The sequence below is a fragment of the Phyllobates terribilis genome, unplaced genomic scaffold (assembly GCF_046119375.1).
Source record: "Phyllobates terribilis strain yellow unplaced genomic scaffold, ASM4611937v1 Scaffold_4__5_contigs__length_816908805, whole genome shotgun sequence".
NCBI lineage: Eukaryota > Metazoa > Chordata > Amphibia > Anura > Dendrobatidae > Phyllobates > Phyllobates terribilis.
The window spans coordinates 106,612,327-106,631,309 of record NW_027362764.1 but is presented as its reverse complement, the minus strand read 5'-3'; the positions used below and the strand labels follow the sequence as shown (position 1 = coordinate 106,631,309).

The 18,983-nt window shown below is 46.9% G+C and overlaps 1 protein-coding gene across 4 annotated transcripts in view; it reads left to right on the top strand.

The window, feature by feature from the left end:
* Nucleotides 1–18,983, top strand: part of WDR37 (WD repeat domain 37) — a 191,033-nt gene that overhangs the window by 67,648 nt on the left and 104,402 nt on the right. For all 4 annotated transcript variants that reach the window (XM_073677655.1, XM_073677654.1, XM_073677652.1 and 1 more), the window contains 2 exons: nt 16,126–16,222; nt 17,766–17,861. In XM_073677655.1, the coding sequence (XP_073533756.1) occupies nt 16,162–16,222; nt 17,766–17,861 (157 nt within the window). In that variant the 5' untranslated portion in view covers nt 16,126–16,161. The remainder of the gene's footprint in view (nt 1–16,125; nt 16,223–17,765; nt 17,862–18,983) is intronic.

Genomic DNA, 18,983 nt, shown 5'->3' with positions numbered 1-18,983 from the left:
CACTTCCCCCCTCCTCCTCCTCCTCCTCCTCTTTGCCCTTCCCACTCCTCCTCTTTGCCCTTCCCACTCCTCCTCTTTGCCCTTCCCTCCTCCTCCTCCTCTTTGCCCTTCCCACTCCTCCTCTTTGCCCTTCCCACTCCTCCTCTTTGCCCTTCCCCCTCCTCCTCTTCTTTGCCCTTCCCACTCCTCCTCCTCCTCATCTTTGCCCTTCCCACTCCTCCTCCTCTTTGCCCTTCCCCCCTCCTCCTCCTCATCCTCCTCTTTGCCCTTCCCACTCCTCCTCTTTGCCCTTCCCCCTCCTCCTCCTCCTCCTCTTTGCCCTTCCCCCTCCTCCTCTTCTTTGCCCTTCCCACTCCTCCTCCTCATCTTTGCCCTTCCCACTCCTCCTCCTCCTCCTCCTCCTCTTTGCCCTTCCCCCTCCTCCTCTTCTTTGCCCTTCCCACTCCTCCTCCTCCTCCTCCTCCTCCTCCTCCTCCTCCTCCTCATCTTTGCCCTTCCCACTCCTCCTCCTCCTCCTCCTCATCTTTGCCCTTCCCACTCCTCCTCCTCTTTGCCCTTCCCACTCCTCCTCTTTGCCCTTCCCCCCTCCTCCTCCTCATCCTCCTCTTTGCCCTTCCCACTCCTCCTCTTTGCCCTTCCCCCCTCCTCCTCCTCCTCCTCCTCCTCCTCCTCCTCCTCTTTGCCCTTCCCACTCCTCCTCTTTGCCCTTCTCCCCTCCTCCTCCTCCTCCTCTTTGCCCTTCCCACTCCTCCTCTTTGCCCTTCCCCCCTCCTCCTCCTCCTCTTCCCACTCCTCCTCTTTGCCCTTCCCCCTCCTCCTCTTTGCCCTTCCCCCCCCCTCCTCCTCCTCCTCCTCCTCCTCCTCCTCCTCTTTGCCCTTCCCCCCTCCTCCTCCTCCTCCTCCTCCTCCTCCTCCTCCTCCTCCTCTTTGCCCTTCCCACTCCTCCTCTTTGCCCTTCTCCCCTCCTCCTCCTCCTCCTCTTTGCCCTTCCCACTCCTCCTCTTTGCCCTTCCCCCCTCCTCCTCCTCCTCTTCCCACTCCTCCTCTTTGCCCTTCCCCCTCCTCCTCTTTGCCCTTCCCCCTCCTCCTCCTCCTCCTCATCTTTGCCCTTCCCACTCCTCCTCCTCCTCATCCTCCTCTTTGCCCTTCCCCCTCCTCCTCCTCTTTGCCCTTCCCTCCTCCTCCTCCTCCTCCTCCTCCTCCTCCTCTTTGCCCTTCCCACTCCTCCTCCTCCTCCTCCTCTTTGCCCTTCCCCCTCCTCCTCCAACTCCTCCTCTTTGCCCTTCCCACTCCTCCTCTTTGCCCTTCCCCACTCCTCCTCCTCCTCCTCTTTGCCCTTCCCCCTCCTCCTCCTCCTCTTTGCCCTTCCCCCTCCTCCTCCTCCTCTTCTTTGCCCTTCCCCCTCCTCCTCCTCCTCTTCTTTGCCCATCCCCCTCCTCCTCCTCCTCTTTGCCCTTCCCCCTCCCCCTCCTACTCCTCCTCCTCCTCTTTGCCCTTCCCCCTCCTCCTCCTCCTCTTTGCCCTTCCCCCTCCTCCTCCTCCTCCTCCTCCTCGCCCTTCCCCCTCCTCCTCCTCCTCCTCCTTCTTCTCCTCCTCCTCCTCGTCATCGTCATCATCATCATCATCATCGCCCTTCCCCCCTCCTCCTCCTCCTCTTCTTTGCCCATCCCCCTCCTCCTCCTCCTCTTTGCCCTTCCCCCTCCTCCTCCTCCTCTTTGCCCTTCCCCCTCCTCCTCCTCCCTTTGCCCTTCCCCCTCCTCCTCCCTTTGCCCTTCCCCCTCCTCCTCCCTTTGCCCTTCCCCCTCCTCCTCCTCCTCCTCCTCATCTTTGCCCTTCCCCCTCCTCCTCCTCCTCCTCATCTTTGCCCTTCCCCCTCCTCCTCCTCCTCCTCCTCTTTGCCCTTCCCCACTCCTCCTCTTTGCCCTTCCCCACTCCTCCTCTTTGCCCTTCCCCACTCCTCCTCTTTGCCCTTCCCCACTCCTCCTCCTCTTTGCCCTTCCCCACTCCTCCTCTTTGCCCTTCCCACTCCTCCTCCTCCTCTTTGCCCTTCCCCACTCCTCCTCTTTGCCCTTCCCTCTCCTCCTCCTTCTCTTCTTTGCCCATCCCCCTCCTCCTCCTCCTCTTTGCCCTTCCCCCTCCCCCTCCTCCTCCTCCTCTTTGCCCTTCCCCCTCCTCCTCCTCATCTTTTTTGCCCATCCCCCTCCTCCTCCTCCTCTTTGCCCTTCCCCCTCCTCCTCCTCCTCTTTGCCCTTCCCCCTCCCCCTCCTCCTCCTCCTCCTCTTTGCCCTTCCCCCTCCTCCTCCTCCTCCTCTTTGCTGCTGCTCCTCCTCATCCTCATCATCCTCATCATCCTCATCATCATCATCATCATCCTTGCCCCTCCTCCTCCTCCTCTTCTTTGCCCCTCCTCCTCCTCCTCTTCTTTGCCCCTCCTCCTCCTCCTCCTCCTCTTCTTTGCCCCTCCTCCTCCTCCTCCTCTTCTTTGCCCCTCCTCCTCCTCCTCCTCTTCTTTGCCCCTCCTCCTCCTCCTCCTCCTCTTCTTCTTTGCCCATCCTCCTCCTCTTCTTCTTTGCCCATCCTCCTCCTCCTCTTCTTTGCCCATCCTCCTCCTCCTCCTTCTCCTCTTCTTTGCCCATCCTCCTCCTCCTCCTTCTCCTCCTCTTTGCCCTTCCCCCTCCTCCTCCTCCTCCTCTTTGCCCTTCCCCCTCCTCCTCCTCCTCCTCTTTGCCCTTCCCCCTCCTCCTCATCTTTGCCCTTCCCCCCTCCTCCTCCTCCTCATCCTCCTCTTTGCCCTTCCCACTCCTCCTCTTTGCACTTCCCCCCTCCTCCTCCTCCTCCTCCTCTTTGCCCTTCCCACTCCTCCTCTTTGCCCTTCCCACTCCTCCTCTTTGCCCTTCCCTCCTCCTCCTCCTCTTTGCCCTTCCCACTCCTCCTCTTTGCCCTTCCCACTCCTCCTCTTTGCCCTTCCCCCTCCTCCTCTTCTTTGCCCTTCCCACTCCTCCTCCTCCTCATCTTTGCCCTTCCCACTCCTCCTCCTCTTTGCCCTTCCCCCCTCCTCCTCCTCATCCTCCTCTTTGCCCTTCCCACTCCTCCTCTTTGCCCTTCCCCCTCCTCCTCCTCCTCCTCTTTGCCCTTCCCCCTCCTCCTCTTCTTTGCCCTTCCCACTCCTCCTCCTCATCTTTGCCCTTCCCACTCCTCCTCCTCCTCCTCCTCCTCTTTGCCCTTCCCCCTCCTCCTCTTCTTTGCCCTTCCCACTCCTCCTCCTCCTCCTCCTCCTCCTCCTCCTCCTCATCTTTGCCCTTCCCACTCCTCCTCCTCCTCCTCATCTTTGCCCTTCCCACTCCTCCTCCTCTTTGCCCTTCCCACTCCTCCTCTTTGCCCTTCCCCCCTCCTCCTCCTCATCCTCCTCTTTGCCCTTCCCACTCCTCCTCTTTGCCCTTCCCCCCTCCTCCTCCTCCTCCTCCTCCTCCTCCTCCTCTTTGCCCTTCCCACTCCTCCTCTTTGCCCTTCTCCCCTCCTCCTCCTCCTCCTCTTTGCCCTTCCCACTCCTCCTCTTTGCCCTTCCCCCCTCCTCCTCCTCCTCTTCCCACTCCTCCTCTTTGCCCTTCCCCCTCCTCCTCTTTGCCCTTCCCCCTCCTCCTCCTCCTCCTCATCTTTGCCCTTCCCACTCCTCCTCCTCCTCATCCTCCTCTTTGCCCTTCCCCCTCCTCCTCCTCTTTGCCCTTCCCTCCTCCTCCTCCTCCTCCTCCTCCTCCTCCTCCTCTTTGCCCTTCCCACTCCTCCTCCTCCTCCTCCTCTTTGCCCTTCCCCCTCCTCCTCCAACTCCTCCTCTTTGCCCTTCCCACTCCTCCTCTTTGCCCTTCCCACTCCTCCTCCTCCTCCTCCTCCTCCTCCTCCTCCTCCTCCTCCTCCTCCTCCTCCTCCTCCTCCTCCTCCTCTTTGCCCTTCCCTCCTCCTCCTCCTCCTGCTCCTCCTCATCTTCCTCTTTGCCCTTCCCACTCCTCCTCTTTGCCCTTCCCTCCTCCTCCTCCTCCTCCTCCTCCTCCTCCTCCTCCTCTTTGCCCTTCCCCACTCCTCCTCTTTGCCCTTCCCCCCCTCCTCCTCCTCCTCCTCTTCCTCCTCCTCTTTGCCCTTCCCACTCCTCCTCTTTGCCCTTCCCCCCTCCTCCTCCTCCTCCTCATCCTCCTCTTTGCCCTTCCCACTCCTCCTCTTTGCCCTTCCCCCCTCCTCCTCCTCCTCCTCATCCTCCTCTTTGCCCTTCCCACTCCTCCTCTTTGCCCTTCCCCCCTCCTCCTCCTCCTCTTCCTCCTCCTCTTTGCCCTTCCCACTCCTCCTCTTTGCCCTTCCCCCCTCCTCCTCCTCCTCCTCATCCTCCTCTTTGCCCTTCCCACTCCTCCTCTTTGCCCTTCCCCCCTCCTCCTCCTCCTCTTTGTCCTTTTCTCTAAAATAAAAAAGATTTCAGACTCACAACTGCAAAACAGAGGCCAAAAGTACTTGGATCTGATAAGTTGGGCCCTGTGGGAACATTATTATATACACTAAACAAAAATATAAATGCAACGCTTTTGTTTTTTCTCCCATTTTTTACGAGCTGAACGCGAATATCTAAGGAAAGGCCTTTTTTTTTCTCAAATATTGTTCACAAATTTGTGTAAATCTGTGTTGGTGAGCTCTTCTCCTCTGCCGAGATAATTCATCCACCTCACAGGTGTGGCATATCCAGACGCTGATTGGCCACAATAAAAGACCACTCTAAAATGTGCAGTTTTACATTATTAATGAGGTCCCAGGGGGTCAGAAAGCCAGTCAGTGACCACCATTTGCCTCACGCAGTGCAACACATCACCGTCACTTATAGTTGATCAGGTTGTTGATTGTGGCCTGTGCGAAGTTGTTGGACAACTTGAACACGTTGTCGTATATGCCGACCCAGAGCATCTCAAACATGCCCAATGTGTGACATGTCTGGTGGGTATGCTGGCCACGCAAGAACTGGGATGTTTTCAGCTTTCCTTGGAATGGTGTACACATCCTTGCAGCATAATCATGCACAGCCCCATGTTTCAACAGGTGATGGTCGTGGATGAATGGCACAACAATAGGCCTCAGGATCTCGTCACAGGATCCCTGTGCATTCAAAATGGTATCAATATGCACCTGCTGTGTCCATTGTCCATAACCTACGCCTGCCCATAGCATAACCCCACTGCCACTATGGGCCACTCGATTCACAACGTTGACATCCGCCAACCTCTCACCCAAACGACGCAGTCTGCCATCTGTACTGTACAGTGAAAACAGTGATTAATCCGTGGAGAAAACGCCTCTCCAATGTGCCAGACGCCATTGAATGTGAGCATTTGCCCACTCAAATCGGTTACGACAACGAGCTGCTGTCAAGTGGAGACCCCGATGAGGATGACCAGCTGCAGATGAGCTTCCCTGAGACAGTTTCTGACAGTTTGTGCAGAAATTCTTTGGTTTTGCAAACCGATTGTTATAGCAGCTGTCCGGGTGGCTGGTCTCAGACTATCTTGGAGGTGAAGATGCTGGATGTTGAGGTCATGGGTTGATGTGGTTACATGTGGTCTGCGGTTGTGAGGCCGGTTAGATGTACTGCCAAATTCTCTGAAACCTCTTTGGAGATGGCTTATGGTAGAACATTCAATTCATCTGCCACAGCTCTGGTGGACATTCTGCAGTCAGCATGCCAATTGCACGCTCCCTCAAAACTTGCAACATCTGTGGCATTGTGCTGCGTGATAAACCTGCGCATTTTAGAGTGGCCTTTTACTGAGGCCACCTAAGGCAACCTATGCAATAATCATGTCTAATCAGCATCTGGATATGCCACACCTGTGAGGTGGATGGATTATCTTGGCAAAGGAGAAGAGCTCACTAACACAGATTTAGACGAATTGTGTACATAGAAAAAGTCTTGGATCTTTGAGTTCAGCTTATGAAAAATAAGAGCAAAAACAAAAGTGTTGCATTTTTATATTTTTGTTCAGTGTACGTTGAGAAAAGCTCCCCCCATGTACTGTCGGCAGGGTGCGCAGACAGTGTGATCTTAGCTGACATTCTTTATTCTAATGCCCATCTAAATGGAAAATCTCTTCCTGTCTTGGTGGTAAAAATAATTTTCCTGGCATCTGTGCGCTGCCCCCTGGACTCTTGTTCTTTCCTCCTATAATTAGTGTGTCTTGTTGCTAATTACTGAGCGTGTTTCTTTGCCTGTAGAGAATAGCTGGCTATTGTTATGGCACATAATATATTTAAAGAATGTCCATCATTGTAAGTGAAAGGTAATATATCACAAGACCTGCTGTCCCCCTTCTTCCTCCGATACCAACTCTCTATAGTAGTGTCCGCACTTTGCCGCTCAATACTAATTATAGAGGTATAGCAGAGTAAGAGGAGCTTCTGGAGGACCTGTCTAAAGCTCGAAAGTGACCAATTCTTGCTGTAAGTTTTGTTTCCGCTGTTCCCCTGAATATGCCGTTTTTGTAAATCCACCATACGTTTCCAGAATTATGAGCCTTTCTGTTTACTATTATTTTGTATTGTCGTTATAAGGGGGCGTGGCTGACAGGATTCTCTGGGGGCGTGTCTTTATTCTACTCTACACAGTTGCCCTTTAAGCACCACCCCTTTGAAAAGACCTTGAAAATTAGCCCTAATAAAAAAGGCCCATGGAATTATATGTTGGATTAAAAAAATAATAATAAAAATAAAGTGATTACTCATGGGAGCAGCCGGAAAAAATAAGACCAAAAACTGGTCCTCTAAGTGTGCAGTACAATCCTTGGTTAGTGTGGACTGGAAGGAAGCAGGATTTTTAAAGGCTCTGTCCTATGCCAGCTAAACTTATATGTAGGCGACTTAGTCCTGTAATAAACATACCTGTAGTATAGATTTTTGCACATGAGGGTCTTCGGTCCATTGTTAACACCCCTCAGTTTGCATATTGAGCACTCTCATATCTTGATTGACAGCGCTCACTCAGTGGCTCTGCACCTCCGAAGTGACACTGCAGAAGCCCAGACATGCTCGGTGTCGGTGTGGGGTTTCATTATTGGCTCCTGTCTGCAGTACAGCATCGAGCGGCAGCTGCACACAGGAGCCAGACCATGAGCGTGCACACAGATTCTGAGCACGGCTGGGCTCCTGCAGTGTTGGTGTGCTGGTTCCTGTCTGCAGCCGCTGCTTTAGTACTGTACTGCTGACAGGAGCCAGAGAGCAAACATTGACATTGAGCTCCTGCAGTGTCAGTGCTTAGAGGCAAAACAATTTTTTAAGTTCCCTGTTCCCTTCAGTGATTAGTACCTACTAAAAATGGTCCAAGGAAGGACAATCAGTGATCCAGCAACAGGGTCATTGGGGCTGAAAGTTCATAAATATGAGGCGTGGAGGCCCGCCTGTCTGGTCCGATCCGATCCTACAGAAGAGATACTGTAACTCTGATTGCTGAGTACTGTAACTCTGATTTCTGAAAAGGTAACTACTGGCTGTAATAGAAAGTTTTCAGGACACACGATGCATCGAATCTTCTGGAGTATAATGCTACATAGCCTCAGACTGGTCAGATTGGCCATGCTGGCACCAGGGTGCCATACAGCAAGGAGACAAAGGAAGCAGTGTGATGCTCATGGCATTTATGTGGATGTGACACATAGCACCTACCTAAATATTATTATATTGTTAGAGACAAATACACCTCTCCCTGTCCCGGAAGAGATCGCTGGAGCAGCCTCACTGGAACATACACTTTCTTACATTATTTCCTAACATTCCCTGACATTTTAAGTTTTTTTTATTTTGTCGGACAATACATTAATTTCTTTTGGACCGCTTAAAGACTTTAAAGAAGTCTACCGTGAAAACTGTTATCCTCTTAATATATTGCAGTCATCATATTATATAGCACTGTGCACTTAGAATTGCTCATTTTGCCCTTCTGCCCATAAATTCTTCTCTTTTCCATTACGTCTGACATCATGTGATTAAAAACTGACTTGCTGAATCCTTCTAAGCTTTATGTAGAAACAGGAGGTCAATTTTTCCTGTATGAGTTGTCCCTGGCAGGGGGAGGAGGGAGCAGCTGGATCAAGAGTTGAAGAAAGGGATGATAGATGCAGGGACACGAGATTTCCTGTTTTTACATACAGCGTAGAAAAAAGAATAATTAGCTGGGTAGAAAGGCGAAATGAGCAATTGTAAGTTCACAGTGCAATATAATATGATGACTGCAATATATTAAGAGGATAAAACCTTTGATGGGAGGAGGAGGAGTGCTTCTTAAGGGGCACATGGAAAGGCAGAGAAAAAAGAATTGGCTGTGTAGAAGGGCAAAATGCGCAATTGTAAGTACACAGTGCTATATAATATATGATGATTGAGAATAAAAAGTTTGACGGGAGTGCTTCTTTAAACGTCTGCGTGGTCATACTTTACTCTGCAGTGACGCTCTAAAAATGTCAATGAAGAGTAAGCTGGTGGCGCACAGTCATGCTGATGCTGCAGTGGGGTGCGGTCGGTCAGACACAGGTGAAGTAAGAGATAGATGTTCTAGTAGACCACCCTGCTTTGTAAGAGTATTTCCATATATGGTAATACTTCAAGTAGCTTTTCTTAAATCGTTTCAGGTTCTTACTGAACCCATTCTCAAAATTGAGCTATATGTATGAATAAATATGCGGCCCTTTATTCCTGACACACGTGACATTTTTTGTTGACTTTTTCTACCAAAAGGGGTTGTTACATTTGGGACATACAGTTAGGTCCAGAAATATTTGTATTGTGACACAAGTTTTGGCATTTTAGCTGTTTACCAAAACATATTCAAGATACATTTATATAATCAATATTGGCTTAAAGTGCAGATCCTCAACTTTAATTTGAGGGTATTCACAGCCTAATTGGAGTAAGGGTTTAGAAATTACAGCTCTTTTATATGAAGCTGAATCTTTTTCAAGGGACCAAAAGTAATTGGACAATTATCTCAAAAGCTCTTTAATGGGCTATTCTCTCATTATTCCCTCATCAATTAAGCAGCAGTTAAAAGTTCTGGCGTTGATTCCAGGTGTGGTATTTGCATTTAAAGCTGTTGCTGTGAACCCACAAAATGCTATCAAAGGAGCTCTCAATGGAAGTGAAACAGATCATCATTAGGCTCAAAAAAAGAAATCCAAATGAACAGTTTGTTACATTCTGCCAAGAAAAGCGCGCACTGGTGAGCTTGGGAATTCATAAAGGCCTGGACATCCATGGATGACAACAGTGGTGGATGATTACAGAATCCTTTCTGTAGTGAAGAAAATCCTGTTCTAAAGATCCACGAAAGTGAAGAACACTCTCCAGGAAGTAAGTGTTTGGCTGTGTGCCCACTATACGTTTTTTTTTAAGCGTTTCCGCTTAAAACACGCTTGGTAGAAGGTCTGCCATGTTCCCCAATGATAATCGGTGCACATGCTGAGGAAATTTCCGCTGTGGATTATCATTGCCTAAAAATCCGCAGGACTACCAATTATTTTGCGGAAGCGCTGCGTTTTCTCCGCCATTGATTTGCATTGGACCGCATGACATCCGCATCACTGGATCTGTAGAGGCGCATTCCATGCGTTTCAATGTGCGGATGGTACCCGGGTTTGGAGAAGAGGTAACGTCATTTAGTCATGTGACGGGTCATAAGACCGCGGACGTCGGCAGGTCCTTTAGTCTACCACGAGCTGCCGGCAAGCCAAGACCAGGACACCAGGGGCCATCAGAAGGTAAGTATATTTATTTTTAATTTTTTACCCTTCTTTCGGTCACACTATATATGTATGAGGGAGTTGGAGTTGTGGAGTTGGAGTCCGTGTCATGAAAATTGAGGAGTCGGAGGTTTGGCTTACCGACTCCACAGCCCTGTGGTTAAGATAAAACTTAAAGGCAGAACGACCCACAAATAAGCAACAACTGAAGTCCGTTGCAGTAAAGGTGAAGCAAAGCCTCACAAAGGAGGAAACTCCGCGTTTGGTGGCGTCCATGGCTTCCAGACTTCAGCCAGTCATTGCCTGCAAAGGATTCGCTGCATAAAAGTTAAAATGAACATTTTATTTATGGAGAAGTAAATTTGTCCAATTTATTTTGAGCCTACGCACCCCTCTCTCCATTCACTCACAAGGAAATAAGAAAAAGTGCTCAACAAGTTTCTTGACTCTCTAACAAATAGCGCCCCGCATGTACGGCCACCTCTCTGCGGAGAGCACCAGGGACAGATGCGGATTCCAGCAGTGGAAGCCGCATCTGTCAGGCGTTTATGGCATATCCTGCTGGTAATAACCCATTATTAATGCAGATAGATCTGTAAATACATAATATTTCCTGCCGACATTTTCTGGGATGTGTGAATTGAGTCCTATGAGGGGGTGTAGATGGATTACGATTTTGCACCTGTTACACCTTTTAGCTATAAATGTAGAACGAGCTTCTGCTGTTTTTCCTAATTTCCAATGAGTCACGGACTATTTTTAGGTAATTTAGAAGTGAATGTTGATCATAAATGCGTCACTTGACCTTTCTAGAACAGGAAAGGCAGCGGCTCGGTCGGAAGGAGCTTGGAAGCAGATCCTCTGCTTTGTTCCATCGCTTTCCCCGATGCTTTGTGTATGTGGAGTTGATTTGTGCGCTCGGGTTCATGCCGCGCTCTGTTTACAGCACGTTCAGGTTTCTCCTTTTATGTCCATTTTGGGCTGATTTTTGCTGCTGATATTTGTAGCTCGTTCTCAGACCTGCGTCTACTGAAGGTGAAATGAAGCAGATGCTGAGCCGAGGGATCATTGCTCTTGTTAAAGTGATTAAAGTGACTGGAAATGTTTTTATTTGATTATGTCCGACATTCACGGAGGCAGCTGGGCTTGGATTGGAGATTCCGGACAATTTCTATAAATGCAATGGACTCTATATTTGGAGCAATCTATCTGTAAGGATCCATAAATACATCTTAAAAGGTTGTTCACACTTCATTTTCTTTTTAACTGAGACCCATACAGTTTTAAAACTTAAATGACTGTCCAAACCAAGCACAGGCACTTGGTTCGATCTCTGCATGGCCAAACCTTTCAATGCAACTTCCCACCTACTTGTTTTCCTGATTAGCTATTTATTTATTTTTTTATTTTTTCTCCACTCTTCTGGCCCACACGGAAAAGTTCCCCTTTATTATTTCATATAATAGGTGTACAGTCAGATATTACTCATGATTCAATGGGGAATTAATCCCCTTTACTCTGCGCATTAGAGCGCCAGCGTGTTACCGAGCGCCCGCTGTGGTATTCATTTTTATTATTTTTTATGTTTATGTACCGTTATTTACTTTCAATTACTGTTTGTTCTAATCTTGCATGTTATAACAATTATTTAGCTTTGTGTTCTCAAAAAATAAAAAATTACCATGTTTTTCGGACTATAAGACGCACCTAGGTTTTAGAGGAGGTACATAGAAAAAAAATGTAAGCAAAAATGTGGTCATTATGCCCTGTTAAGGGGGAGAGGGTCTTCTGCTGACCCTGTTATAGGGGTAATGTCCCCCAATTCTGTTAATATCCCCCATCCTGGTATATATGGCCCCCTCCTTCTTGTTATACGTGGCCCTCATCCCCATCCTGGTATGCATGGCACCCCAATCCACCATCCTGGTATTCATGGCCCCCTCATCCCTCTTCCTGGTATGTATGGCACCCTTCATCCTGTTCTATATGGCCCCCTCACACCCATTCTGGTATGTATGGCACTCTTCATCCCTGTATGTATGGCCCCACCCTCATGCCTCATCCCTGTATGTATGGCCCCCCTCATCCCACCCATGGGAGTGGTGAATATTCATGGACTTTAATAGCGGGCACGCTAAGAGCCGAGCGCAGCATGAGTCGTGCTGCGGGTACAGTGTGCGCGCTATTAGGGCGAATGAATGGTCACTGCTCCCCACGCACACAGTCCCGAGACGCAGCGCTGGAGGAGAGAGAAGGTGGGTATAATTTGTTTATTTTTTTTCTGTGTAGTGCGATGGGGATCAGGGGGTGCCAAGCATATCTGGATGAGAGGGGCCATACATACAGGGATGAGGGATGAGAGGGCCCATACCTACAGGGATGAAGGGTGCCCTACATACCAGGAGCCGCTATTAAGGGAAATGAATATTCACTGCTCCTTTAGTAGTGGGCACAGTGTAGGCTGCAGCCACAGTATTTATGTATATCGGACTATACACCTCCAGGCTGTGTAAGGGCTATTTGACCAAGAGGGAGAGTGATGGGGGGCTACGCCAGATGACCTGGCCTCCACAGTCACCAGACCTGAACCCAATCGAGATGGTTTGGGGTGAGCTGGACCGCAGAGTGAAGGCAAAAGGGCCAACAAGTGCTAAGCATCTCTGGGACCTCCTTCAAGATTGTTGGAAGACCATTTCTGGTGACTACCTCTTGAAGCTCATCAAGAGAATGCCAAGAGTGTGCAAAGCAGTCATCAAAGCAAAAGGTGGCTACTTTGAAGAACCTAGAATATAAGACATATTTTCAGTTTCACACTTTTTTGTTAAGTATATAATTCCACATGTATTAATTCATAGGTTTGATGCCTTCAGTGTGAATGTACAATTTTCATAGTCATGAAAATACAGAAAAATCTTTAAATGAGAAGGTGTGTCCAAACTTTTGGTCTGTACTGTGTATATGTGTATGTATGTATGTGTGTATATGTATGTATATATATATATATGTATGTATGTATGTATGTATGTGTATATATATATATATATATATATATATGTATATGTATATGTATGTGTGTATATATATATATATATATATATATATATATATATATATATATATATATATATATATATATATATATATATATATATATATATATATATATATATATATATATATATATATATACAGTGCCTACAAGTAGTATTCAACCCCCTGCAGATTTAGCTGGTTGAAACATGCGGAATTAACTTGCCATTGTGACATTTGTACTGTAGATCAGCCTGGAAGTGGGAAATGCACTGCAGCAAATTTTGTTTTTGTTTTTTTTTTTTTTTTTTTTTTAAACGTTAAAAGTTAATTCAGAGTGTCATTTATTATTCAACCCCTCAAACCACAAGAATTCTGTTTGGTCCCCCTAAAGTATTAAGAAGTAGTTCAGGCACCAAGAATAATGAGCTTCACATGTGTGGATTAAAGATCTCTTTTGCCAGCCTTTTCTGACTATTTAAGACCCTCCCCAAACTTGTGAACAGCACTCAGACATGGTCAACATGGGAAAGACAAAGGAGCATTCCAAGGCCATCAGAGACAAGATCGTGGAGGGTCACAAGGCTGGCAAGGGGTACAAAACCCTTTCCAAGGAGTTGGGCCTACCTGTCTCCACTGTTGGGAGCATCATCCGTAAGTGGAAGGCTTATGGAACTACTGTTAGCCTTCCACGGCCAGTACAGCCTTTGAAAGTGTACTCCCGTGCCGAGGCCAGGCTTGTCCGAACAGTCAAGGCTAACCCAAGGACAGCAAGGAAGGAGCTCCGGGAAGATCTCATGGCAGTGGGGACATTGGTTTCAGTCAATACCATAAGTAACGTACTCCACCGCAATGGTCTCCGTTCCAGACGAGCCCGTAAGGTACCTTTACTTTCAAAGCGTCATGTCAAGGCTCGTCTACAGTTTGCTCATGATCACTTGGAGGACTCTGAGACAGACTGGTTCAAGGTTCTATGGTCTGATGAGACCAAGATCGAGATCTTTGGTGCTAACCACACACGTGACGTTTGGAGACTGGATGGCACTGCATACGACCCCAAGAATACCATCCCTACAGTCAAGCATGGTGGTGGCAGCATCATGCTGTGGGGCTGTTTCTCTGCCAAGGGGCCTGGCCATCTGATCCGCATCCATGGGAAGATGGATAGCACGGCCTACCTGGAGATTTTGGCCAAGAACCTCCGCTCCTCCATCAAGGATCTTAAGATGGGTCGTAATTTCATCTTCCAACAAGACAACGACCCAAAGCACACAGCCAAGAAAACCAAGGCCTGGTTCAAGAGGGAAAAAGTCAAGGTGTTGGAGTGGCCTAGTCAGTCTCCTGACCTTAACCCAATTGAAAACTTGTGGAAGGAGCTCAAGAATAAAGTCCACATGAGACACCCAAAGAACCTAGATAACTTGGAGAAGATCTGCATGGAGGAATGGGCCAAGATAACTCCACAGACCTGTGCCGGCCTGATCAGGTCTTATAAAAGACGATTATTAGCTGTAATTGCAAACAAGGGTTATTCCACAAAATATTAAACATAGGGGTTGTATAATAATTGACCCACACTTTTATGTTTAAAATTTAATAAAATTCAACTGAGCAACATAACTTTTTGGTTTGTAAGATTTATGCTTCTGTTCATAAAACCTACTGTCGTTTGCAGTTTGAAGGCTCTAACTTATTTGCATCTTATCAAACCAGCTAAATCTGCAGGGGGTTGAATACTACTTGTAGGCACTGTATATATACATATACACACATATACACACACACACAACACACACTATATATATATATATATATATATATATATATATATATATATATATATATATATATATATATATATATATATATATATATATATATATATATATATATATATATATATATATATATATATATATATATATATAATTTTTTTTTTCAAGGTATATTATCAGAGACTTGTGTGCCGCTCATAGTTTCCCCACGGCAATGAATTCTTCAAAATTGATCTGCTTTAAGTTAATGCTGAGACAGACGAGATATTGATCTTCCCCTGCACTGTGCAATTTAGTGCTACATTAATTCATGTTTAAACACATGCTCTGCGGCTGAACGCTCATACACAAGCATATATTGAATTTCTATGGCGGGTCGGGGTTGAAAGCATTGGCTTTTTATAGTTGTCAGATCAGAAGAGACTGTATGGAGCAGTGTAGGTGATCTATGTGATCTATGGGAATCATGCCTTGCTCATAATATAGCAGTAAATATTATGGACGTCAGATCTATCTGCTATCCTTTTGTATTTGTTAAAGAAGCTTCTGATGACGTCCGCAAGTTCTGTCACTTTATGTGAGTTTCTGCTAAAACTGTTGACAAACATTCGCGCTGTGTAATTGACGGTATATTTTTGGATGCCTTATTGCCTATGTGAATAAATATTTGCATTAGTTAGTGTACACTGTGAAAAGAGTTTCCTTGCTGCCCGGGATATCAACTTCCAGTTTAGGCAGCTTGCACAATGTCATTGCAGTGTCAGTTTGTTATGGAAATTTTTGTGGCACATACATTATATAGACTAAAGTATTAGATACACATTGAAGGGGACCACTCACTGGAGTACGTCCTCCAACTGATGCTGTTCCATAGATTCTGGAACAAGTTTTTCTTCTTCTTCTGTACCCCTGTACTCCAAAGTTATGGCCCCCGAGTAATAAAGATACCAATTTTAACTTCAACTGGGTGTGAACCACAAAACTTCTTTGTGGGTGTGTCCTTATCCTCCTCTGTGACAGAAGTTCTGTGGTACACTCCCAGTTGGTTGAAAGGAATTTGCTTTTTTGTTTAGGGATGGGAACTGGGGGCACTTGGGCCTATTTTCTCTTGCTACCTCTCTTGCTTTTGCGTTTATGCTCCCTCTCTTTTGTTTTTGTGCCCCCTCTCTTTTATTTTTGCACTTGTGCTCGCACGCCCAGGCTCCCTCTCTTGCTCTCGCGCCCGGGCTCCCTCTCTTTTTTTGTTTTTGCGCTCCCTCTTTCTTTTTTCCGCTCCCTCTCTCTTGTTTTTGTGCTCGTGCTCTCGCACCCGGGGCTCCCTCTCTTGCCCTCGCGCCCGGGGCTCCCTCTCTTGCCCTCGCGCCCGGGGCTCCCTCTCTTGCCCTCGCGCCCGGGGCTCCCTCTCTTGCCCTCGCGCCCGGGGCTCCCTCTCTTGCCCTCGCGCCCGGTGGAATAGGAATCTGCATATTAATATTTTAGTTATATGTTAGTATTATATCTGTTTTGTTTTGAATTTTTCTTATTAGGAAACTAATCTTTAAGTTTTGATTTATTCTTTCCCCCCATAGGATTCCAAGCTGCCATCATCAGTGCGAAATACCCTCATGGAGCTCTTTGGGCAAATAGAAAGGGAATTTGAGAATCTCTACATTGAGAATCTAGAACGTAAGTATTGTAAGGAACACCTGGTGAAAGGGTCAGACGCGCTCCAACCTCACAGACTTGTGCACATTATAAGAAACTTGTAGAAAGCTGTAGTCCTTTTTTGTAGGCCGGGTTCACTGCAGCTTTATTATTCCTCCCTGCCAGCTGGAGACATTATGTGGTTGGGAGAAATCTTCATCGGCGCTCCCAAGAATTAGAAATAACATGGAGATAGCGAGGCTTTGATGTTCTTGCTGCAGTTCTGTATCTTTTAGGGACTTTTGCAGCTGTGAGAATATTTACTTTTATAGAAGGATATTACTCTTGGAGACGGCTGCTCATAGCTTTACATATTCTTCCTCATCTTCATGGGTTTGGCCGCTCTTCACAGATAAAACAGTGTGGCTAAAACTGACCATAATTGAGCAGATTTACTACTGCTTTCGCCAGTGTTAATAAATAATATATATAGTGGGGAAATCAGTAGTAAATCTCAGTTATGGTCGTATATTTTCTCTATTTGTGATGCTTATTGTTGGGGACAAATAGTCCTATAAACAATGAGCGGAGGTCAAGCACGTGCCACCCCACTCTAATCTAATGGCTCTGCACATTCTGGTTCCGGGGTTCCACAGCCTTTTTTTGGCTCTGAATTCCTAGGGGTTCTAGCAGTCACTCACAAAGATCAGTAAGTTAACACTTATCCTATGAATAGGCGATAATTTAGAGGGGTTTACCACTACTATTTGACCGCCTTTCATATGTCCTAATTAGGGTTGAGCGAGTATGTTCTGTCTGAGTATACTCGGGCCGAGCTCCGAGTAGTTACAGCTGCTCGGTGATATGGTTGAATCGCTCCCGTGTGCATGATTTGCAACTGTTTGACAGCTTTATTACATGTGAGGAATGTGTAAGAAATAGACATTCCTCCCATGTAATAAAACTGTCAAACAGTCGCAAATCATGCACACGGGAGCGATTCAACCAGATCACCGAGCAGCTGTAAATACTCGGAGCTCGACCCGAGCATACTCGGCGAAAGGGTTAATAGAACATACTCGCTCAACACTAGTCCTAATCCTTCCTAACGGTCAGTTTTCTAATATACTTTTAGTGAACACTGACTCTTGCAGCCACGATGATTGAAAGTGAGCGACTGCAAAGGGCAGTAACAGCAGTCAGTACATAGTGAGCACCCTGTAGTCACTCCCTTTCCTTCTTGAGTTTCATCCAGCCCTGCACCCTCGCGCATGTTGTCAGTCAAAGAGAAGAGGGAATGACTATCCATAGTCCCAATGCCTTCCTGATGTCTAGAAGCGAGCGGCTGCAGGTAGAATAGAACTTTATTCTCTTCCTGCAGCTGCTCTTCCATTTGAACTGCTGAACATGTTTAATATGGTATTTACCTGCAGATTTCCGCTGTGGCTGCTGGTAAATGCTGTTGTTTTTTTTTTTTTCTTCCAGGTTTCCTTTTAAGAAAAAAATAGATGCAAATATTAAATGTTTCTTTTGTTGGAACTTAGAAACCCTTCTATTGCTAATGGCTTCTTTTGTTATATTGAAGTGCGACGTGAAATAGACACATTGAACGATCGCCTGGCAGTAGAAGGACAGACAATCGATGGGACTGAATTAAGTAAAGGTCAAATGAAAACAAAAGGTAAGTAACCATGAAGTCAGATAAATCCCGATGCTGCGTATGTAATGTAATATGTGCAGATGGAGCTTTGTTTCTGCGGAGCACATATTGCTGGCAGGACACGTGATACACCATGTTTTAAAGGGAACCCATTAGTTTATTCATGTTGCTCAGCAGGAATCAGAGCCACTGCGGGATTGTAGCCAGTAGGTTTCCCCTGAAACGCTACGAAGTTTCAGAGAAATCCTAGTTTAACCCCTTTAAAGCACCACTCCATAAGTGCTGGAGTGGTGCCACTAATCTAAGTTCCCTCATCCTAATATTATACTCGCCAGTTGCCGTCTAAATCTCTTCCCGGCGCTGCTCCGGACCAGCACGCCATCATGTGACCGCAACGTCTGACTGACTGGAAGTCAGAGGTAATGGTAACAAGCGCTCAGCTCTCACATTGAGTTGTGACTTTTGGATCGCTCCAGGAAATGGAGGTAGGTCACAACCTGCAGAACAGCGCCGACAACAGAAAATGATGATGGCGGCTAGTAAGTAGAAGACTTGAGGCAGGGAAAGTAAATTAGTGGCACCACTCCAGTTCTGCAATAAAAAAAATCACTGGAGTGGTGCTTAACACAAAATCATGTACATGCACGTGATTGCAGGGGTTGATTGAGTGTGGAAGGCTCAGGAGCTGAGCTCCCGCCACATGTCTCATGCCAGCTATATTACATAGCCGGCTTCTGTCTGACGCAATTGCGGGCCGTCAAAGGGACACTATGGCAGAATGGGGCCAGTCATGTTGGTACTCTCTGAAGCTCTACTACATGCTGAGGTTTAAAGAAAACCATGATTTACACTACATACTACAATACTGTGATATTACAGTACACAGTATAAGCAATCGAATGATTGCAAGTTAAAGTCCCCTAAGGGAACTAAAAAATATTTTTATTTATTTTTTTAAATATTTTTTAAATTTAAAAGCTGAATTCACCCTCCTTTTTCCCCAAATTGAAAATAAAGAAACAAAAAATAAGTTTATTTGGTATCGCAGCTTTCTTAAAAGTCTGATCTTTCAAAATATAAAATAAATTTACTCTATCAGTTAACACACTAACGAGAAAAGAAATGAAAACACCTGAAATGTGT